This window comes from Astyanax mexicanus, chromosome 7 (assembly GCF_023375975.1).
Source record: "Astyanax mexicanus isolate ESR-SI-001 chromosome 7, AstMex3_surface, whole genome shotgun sequence".
Lineage (NCBI taxonomy): Eukaryota > Metazoa > Chordata > Actinopteri > Characiformes > Acestrorhamphidae > Astyanax > Astyanax mexicanus.
In genome coordinates this window covers 9,035,059-9,043,673 of record NC_064414.1, presented here as the reverse complement: position 1 = coordinate 9,043,673, position 8,615 = coordinate 9,035,059, and the positions used below count along the sequence as shown (strand labels likewise).

Here is an 8,615-nt window from a genome sequence, read left to right as displayed (position 1 = left end):
GAGTTTGGGACCTGCAGAGAGAGAGAGAGCGGGAGCGCGCGAGGAGGACCGGGAGCGAGTGTATCAGTTCGAGTGTACGCGAGCAACCTCGAGTCCTGCGAACTACAGCAGTGTGTGTGCGTGAGAGAGTTTGTGCGAGTGAGTGATCGCGAACATGCTGAACAACTTTCTCCAAAGTTTGTGAAAGTCCGCGAGCGCGCGCTTTAACCAACTTTCTCCAGCCTTCAGCCTCCGAGAAGCAGCTGCTGCATCCGACACATCTGGTAAATATGCTCCTCCTGCATTTCTACTGTTTTGGATAAACAGGACCGTGCGCGCGAAAAGCGTGCAAAATGCAAATTTATATCTTGACCTAAATGCATTTTAAAAAATACGTAGAAAGTGACGCACAACTTTTTAAAATGTTGTTGGACTGAGCGATTGCACTACACATCTGTGCTTTCTTAAACACAAAAAATACCCGTTTTAAAACCGCATGCGTGTTCGAAAAAAACGAAAAAAAAAACTTAATGCACGTGCATTTTAATAAACACTAATAAGCAAAAGTGAATTAAACATTTGATTGTTTGGAAAAGTGATAAAAATATAACTACGTCTGATGGAAAATCCCTGTCCCAGGTGCGTGTTCACAGGTGGTCTGTCTGCACTGTCTGACGATAAATCCTGCATTTCATTTTGGTTTACAAAAACACGTTGCAATTTTTATAACACTGTAAGTGTAAGAAATTAAACTAATGCGTTAAAAATATGTTTTGTTCAGTTATTCGATTTAATGCGTGGCAGTGAATGCATCTTGATCTTTGAATATTGTTTCCCTTCCACGCAAATAAATACATAATAACGTAAATAAATGAAATAATTTGCACCAGCACAGTTTACACGTTTATTTCTTGCTTTAATATTTTAATTTTAATTTACTTTTTATGCTTAGCTACAAATTTTGCACAGTTTATCTGCACCTGTTTGAATCATAATTAATGCAGATCATTCGTTTTATTGTAAAAAATCGTGGTGCAGCACTAATTAAGTCATTCTGGTTTAGTGATTTTGAAAGAATTTATTGTATTTTTTTTATTAAACAAACCCACAGGTAAAACACCCAATCGAAAATATAGTATTAATATTATAGTATTGGCGCCAAATACCAATAATAGTTGAAATATTTCGATGTTTACAAAGCTCCTGTTCGCACCGTGTTGTGGATTTCACCTCATTTGTCACTTTGACGTGTTTCTAAATCTCCGGAGAGGAGGATGCTACCCATCCTATCACACCTCTCACAATAATTTTCAAAACAATTCTTAAACTGCTCCGGTTTACAAATATTGTATGTAAACTGTATGTTGTGAGATTTTTTTTCTTGACTTGAAACGAATTTTATACCAGTGCACAGCTGTACTGTTCACATTCTGTAAAAATATTATTTTGTAAAAAGTCTATTTTATTTAAAATATCGTTAGCATGCTTTAAAGATGACATTAGAAAATACGTCTGAAATACATTTCGTTTTCTTTCACTCAATTAAATATATATTTTTCACATTTCAATGTATTATTATTATTATTATTATTATTATTATTATTATTATTATTATTATCATTATTTAATAACAATTATATACATTGTTTTTATTTTATAATATCACTTACATTTTGTAGTCTCCTTTTATTTTAACTAAATATCTCCCTGCACAAATTGTGTTCTGGCTGTGCTCTGACACTCTGGCATTTTAATTAAATTAAAATAATAACCAGTATATAGGCAAAGACACCCTGAACATTTGGCTAAAGAGTTCGTTAATTACTTCATATATTTGACAAAAAGGACCAGACGTTTCACACATGGCGCTGTAAATTCCTGCCTAATTCCTCTCAATACACGTCCAGAGGGTTTTGTCACTTTGTCGACCTTTTGAGCTCAGCGCTATGTAACCAGTAAACCAGCGGTAAAAAAAGGAAAAAATAATAAAATATATAGCTCAACAATTTTGTAACGAATAATCAATAAACATTTTTTGCTGCCAAAGTAAATTCTGAACAGTCGTTATACATCCTCATAGCGCACTCACCTTCTGATTAACTGTAAAAATAACTGTAAATTTCCACTCAAAATCTTTTTAAGAGGTTCTCAAGTTAGGGATGCTTACCAACTCACCTCAGAATTAACGTTTATTTTTCCATCTCTAAATTGTTTCTGCAGTGAAACAAGGTTGATTTCAAACACCAGACTTGAAAAATTCATGCGCATAACTTTTAACCTGATGGTTTTATATATTCAGCTTGTATTCACTGGTATTCAATGTTACTTACATAAAATAAGTGTATCTTGTTTTTGTTCTATTCTTATAGTTTGTACTTTGTTCTTTCCAGAAAGCCAAAGGTAATATAATAATTAATATTATAAATATATATATATATATATATTTTTTTTTTTTTTTGTGGGAAGCACCCACTGCATAAAACTAAAGCAGGCCAACCATTCAAAGGCTTTAAATTTAAAATCAAAATGTCAACATTAAACATTAAACCCGTTTTTCCATCGTCAAAATTTAAAGATGAGATGCAACAAAGACATATTTGTTTTCTTCAATGTTTATTTGCTAGCATTGTATGCTAACTCCCTTCAGAAAATCACCTCAGGGCGCTGATCCAGAGCCTCGCGCTCCACACGGTGAAATGTGAATTAATGAGAGTGTTCACTTGTGCTTTTCCCCTCAGACTGGCACGTCGGGCCAGGTTAAAGCGTTGAGGTTAACGGGTGTTTAAAGTCTTTAGGTGTGCCCGGGTGTAATTGCCCATCTGCCCTTCTGCCCCTGCCCCATTGTGAGGGGTATGTTCACTTCAAAGGGTTAACGGGGCCAAGAGCTGATCTCCTCTAATGACCCCGTAAGGAAAAGTCAATTACTTCTGCGCCATGATCAGAGCGCCCAAATCCCCGGGGAGAGCTTTGAGCTTTTACAAAGCCCAATTAGAGCTATTTCACTTTTTATTTACTCCCAGAACCGAGCCTGGCACTCCTCATGCCCGACTCAGAGCTCGGAGGTTGATGGAGAATTTTCCCAGATTTCCGCAAATTACTTACAATATATATTAAATTTTAAATAAAATCTCTGGATATATTTTCTGTCAGTCGTTCAGGTGTAAAATTGTGATTGACTGCGGCGGGGAAAAGAACCAGAGTTTGCATGACAACAAAACAAATACAGACATTTTATTTGACATATGTAACTTATGTTACTCTCACACAAAAACGTTGTATCTATATTTTTCATGTTTGTGACTTTGCTGTCAAAAATAATAATTTATTTTAAAAAAAACAGGCAATCTCTTAGAAATGTTTTTATATTCGGTGGCGCTAAGTAGCTCTTAGTTTTTAGTTTAGTTTTTTTTTTTTTTTTTTTTTTGCACTTTTCTTGTGTGTTTTTGTTGTACCCATGTTATAATGCAGCTGGAATCCTAATTTCCCTGAGGGAACCCTTTCAAAGGGATCTATCTATCTATCTATCTATCTATAGAATAAAGTATTTTTTTTACTTTCATGCCCTTTTAAAGGTAATTAAAAAAAATGTCCATTTCAGAGATACTATTATGTTATCACTCAACAGCAATGATGAATCGATGACAATAACATATAGATAATGACAATAGTCATGGCCTATCTGGGAATAAATACAAAACATGTATGTTCTACAGGTGAATTTTATTCACCCCCCCCCCCCCCCCCCCATTATTAATCATTAATGCTATAGAAAGTATGTTGCAAATGCTTCATGTTTGATAGTTCCATCTGAACTATCTATGCAAGTGTCCCTCAGGCATCAGGCAGTATGTTCTCAAACAATTGGCAATTGACAATCACTTTCTGTGAGGGAGCTTTTAGAGGTCCAGACGTCTGGTTGTATTATTCATTCACTACTGTGAACTGAGAACTGTGAATTCCAACTGGAAATGTTTCTCCAGAACAAAAGCATTTCACAACAAACCCACTCTGAATAAGTTCTACAACTTCTTATATGTTGTTTTAGTAATAATCTTTGGTATTATCCTGTTACACCGCACAGCTGTAAGTCCATGTTATAAATTGGAAACCCTGTGGGACTCCACAGGTTATAAGCCTGGTAAAACACAAGGTGCTCAAAGCATTTAATTTAACTTTCTCCTCCACAGTATCAGAGACCAGCTTATAAAACACTAAAAAAAACATGCTGAGGAGAGTAATGAAATCTAGCTAGAATTTCTGTTAAAATTAGAAACAAAGAGAGAGAGGAGTAAACCATCGTAGTAGGTGTCTTATGGTATGGAGAACAAGTCAGTGTGTGTGTGTGTGCGTAAGTGTGTCAATCACGAGGCTGAGACTAGACAAAGAGCAGTTATTGTGCTTTGTGTGTGTTCATATCAGGCCAGATTAAACAGTCGTTGCAGGTATGTCATGCTGTCTTTCTCTTTCTGACAGCTCCATCGCCTTCGGCGCATTTTCTGGGAGCGGGAAACGCCTATGCCAAAACACACACACTCACACACACACACACACACACACACACACACATTTATACAGATACACTCATGTCTGGCAGGTCGGGCTGTTGTTGCGCGTGTGTACACACATGCTTTTCTAGTAACACCTTGTCAGACGCGAGATGTTTTGCTCAGCCAGGGAAGCTGATGGGAAATCCCACTCTCCGTCAGAACCTTGACGTTTAATTAAACATTGTGAGTAGGGGTGCTAAAAAACATCGCTATCGTGATTTATTTGTATCGTTTTCATACGTGGCATCAAATATTGAAAAAAATATTTATACCATATGCACTCTAAACTCTTTAAATTTAACTTGCTAAAGCTGCTGCTTTAATGCTTTACATGATGACACCAATTAAATGCTGGAGAATGTTAGTTGTCAAATTCCATAAAACTAACACCAAAAAAATCCATAATTGCTTGTAGACATGAAGTATAGTAGAGAATTGTCTTGCTGTGATATATATTGAGCATCAACCTATCATGATGATATCATCATTATCAGAATGATGCGAAATGCACTGTGATTCCCATCTCAAATCTCAAGACAGTAAGAAAGAACAGTGTTCTTTGTTCTTCAGAATCCTTATCTGGCCATTTTCTAACATTTCTTCTGATCTCTTCTTTAGAACGACCTCTGCCATGGGTAGCAAGACTCTTCCTGCCCCTGTTCCTCTTCACCCGTCCCTCCAGCTGGCCAACTACTCCCTCCTCCAGACGTCCAGCGGCTTCCAACTGCCCACCGACCCCATGCCGGGTGTATACAGCTTCAGTGCCCTCCATGCCGTCCACCTGCACCACTGGACCCTAGGCTACCCACCGTTCGCCCTGCCACGCTGCACCATCTCCAAGCTACCCGGGCTGGTCGACGCCCGCTTTCCACTGCCGTCCATCCCCCTGCTGCCGCAGCTCATCCACCCGACCAAGCAGGACACGTCCCCGGGGTCGGTCAAAAACAAACCGCGCTTCGACTTCGCCAACCTGGCGGCGGCCGCCACCCAGGAGGACCCGCTGAAGGCCGAGGACCTGAGCATGAACGGAGGTTCCAACGCGCACGCCCGCGGCCCGTCCCTGGGCTGCTTGCTGGACGCGGCGGCCAAGCTGTCGTCGCCTGAGAGGAAGCCCAGCCGCGGCCGGCTGCCGTCCAAAACCAAAAAGGAGTTTGTGTGCAAGTTCTGCGGCCGTCACTTCACCAAGTCCTACAACCTGCTGATTCACGAGCGCACGCACACGGACGAGCGGCCGTACACCTGCGACATCTGCCACAAGGCCTTCAGGAGGCAGGACCACCTCAGAGACCACCGGTAAGAAACTCTGTCCAGCCTGGCTTAGAGCAGAACATGGGATTAGGAGCGCAACTAATGATTATTATTAACTATAATCAACTCAACTCCTTGAACCATAGGCATATTACTTGCTCATTAATCCTTATTAGGATTTATTATGACTACTGTATGCTTCATATTTTTTGTATTAGGAATTAATTCCTAGTACTTATTATTTATAGTGTTTACCGAGGATTAAGACTTACTAAGACTTAATATCTTCTAAGATTATATCAAATGTTACAAACCTAAACCTTGACCTCCTAAACTATAAGGTTGGTGCAGTTCATTTCATACCAATGAAAGAATAATACAAATAAATAGAATTAATAACAATCCTTGCAAAAGGATACAAAATAGTTTCCTGTAGAGTATTAAAATTCACCCGAATGACTGTGTAGACCTTTTGTTTATTGAACAAAAGCCACCAGCAACAATGTATCGCATGCCATGCAGTTACTTTTTTTAAAGAAACTTGCTAGCTTGTGGCTAGTGACTTAGCATTACATTCTAATACAGCTGATTGTTCAGTAACTCATTACAAATCTGTATAATTGATTATATGTTACACTTTATAAACATCCCCTGTGGACGATATGAGGTTTTTATAATAGACATAATAGCTGCTGAAACCATATTCAGTATTACGTTAAAACCAGGCTTTACTCTGTCTGTAAGGTTTCAATTTGGCTGATTCGTCATTCAGCTGACACACATACACACAGGCTGTGAATCCTACAAGACCATTTTTTGTGGTCACGGTTTCTCTCCAGAGAGAGATTCTTTCATGTGTAATTCCTCTGCTGCTTCTGAGTAGCTGAGAGTGAAGTTTGGGATGATCTAAAGTTGCCAAGACAAAGCAGAACAACACTGGAGCTCCTCTAGCTGCTTTTTAGACTGTCTGCTGGCTGTTACACTAAAACACCATTCTGGTTTTTAATTTTTTTCTTAGAAAATGAGTGGAACTGTCGGTTAACGAGGAATCCTCTCTTTCTCTCTCTTTTCTCTGCAGATACATCCACTCCAAAGAGAAGCCCTTCAAATGCCAGGAGTGTGGAAAAGGTTTCTGTCAGTCAAGAACGCTCGCAGTCCACAAAACGCTGCACATGCAAGTCAAAGAGTTGAAGCCGGCCAAGATAAAGTGAGGTCAGCCTCCTCAGCCAATGGGGAGACTGGAGAGTCCAGTGACCTAAGGACAGCGGCCAATAGCAAAGCCAGGCCAAAAGAGACTACTTCAACGTGACCCGAGAGCATGGGCCTGGACTGAAAAGACCAAAAACAGAAAAGAAACGGATTAATCTCCACGCTCCTCGCCGAAGCTGGAAGAAAATTCCAAAACCGAAGACATTCCGAACCGATGGACAGCCAGTCGGATCTAAACGGGCCACAGCCTCCTGGATTTACGGATGTTCAGTTCGGTTCAAGAACTTTGGGTGCCGGCGGACTAGGATTCAGGGTGGCAAATTGTGAATGGATCAAATCCAGACTCAAACGCTGTTGTATAAAATGTGATTTCTGTCGACGCTCTTAGACCGACGACAGATCAGTCAAGTTCTTCAGTTATCGATTGTTCGGGGACTGTTTTCGATGTTGAAAACCAATGAAAACCAGATTCAGCCTTAAGAACCTGAAGAGGTTCTGCGAGTTCAGACAATCACTAAAAAAAAAAGGCGAAGAAAAGCAATAAGATTGTCAGCTAGGTGACGCTCGATCCAAAGACACATTCCAATCTTGTATTTTTTTATGTACAGATTTCCTTTTTGTATAACTGTTATTTGGCACTTTAATCAGTTTATTGATTATTTACATATATCACTGGATTCCTTAAACTTATTTTAAAAATAAATAGTCATTTTCTTAACAAAATCTGTTGTGGACAGCAGTGTTTCTATTCTATATTATTCATGCATGCTTGTGGTAAAATTCGCTGTTTTAAGAGAAATTAAGAATATGCCAGTCACACAAATCATTTTGTTGATTTGATGAAGTTTTTAATTTTTGCTGCTAGCAGGGAAATCAAACATAGCAGATCAGATTAAATATAGTTTTTTAATTGTACAAGCCAGCCACAAACAAAATACCATCATCAAAATTTGGTTCAGTTTCAATTTCACGTTTCAAATTTTAAAGGCTTTCTATAAAAATATAAGATATTATTTTATTAGCTTCCTAATGTTGGATTTAAAAGGTTTATTGTGTTAATGACCATTGTTAGCACCCAAGACTGTCAACTTTTTCTTTTTTTTTGTCTGAAGTTCACATAAAACACTTTGATAATGATTAGATAAAAATATCTGTTTTAAGATATTAAGAGAGTTTAGCCATGGTCTATCAATTATGATTGGGGACCAAGCACTAATTATCAGGGACCACTGTATGAAGTCTATTTGTGCACCTTTTTTCTAATATCACTTTCTGATCACTGGTTTTCACTATGAATTGTCCATATCAGAAATGTCAATCACCACCTCTGGGATAAACCTCAACTACTGTACTTAGATTTAAATGTGTTTGATTGAACTTTATAAATAGTACATATTATAAATGAAAATAAAGCCAACCTTAGCTTAGAATGCTAATTAACACAAGGCAGTAGAGATAGCATGGTCATGGTTCCTGCTAATGCTAAATATCTCCGTATCTTATGGTTAACATAGGCTAACACATGCTAACCAGGGTTAACAGACTTAATATAGGCTTTCCAAAGTTTGCTGGTTTAATTCAGTCCAATTTAAGCTAACCCTAGCTAAAAAGTTTAATTGGAGCTAATCAAAC

General features: G+C 38.4%; 1 protein-coding gene across 1 annotated transcript; it reads left to right on the top strand.

Annotated features, from left to right (window-relative positions):
* On the top strand, positions 1-7,706 carry osr1 (odd-skipped related transcription factor 1). Its single transcript, XM_007247539.4, has 3 exons — positions 1-263; positions 5,145-5,819; positions 6,853-7,706. Exons 2-3 carry the CDS (start codon positions 5,158-5,160, stop codon positions 6,983-6,985), a joined length of 795 nt encoding a protein of 264 aa, XP_007247601.2. The 5' UTR covers positions 1-263; positions 5,145-5,157; the 3' UTR covers positions 6,986-7,706.
* The last annotated feature ends 909 nt before the right edge of the window (positions 7,707-8,615 follow it).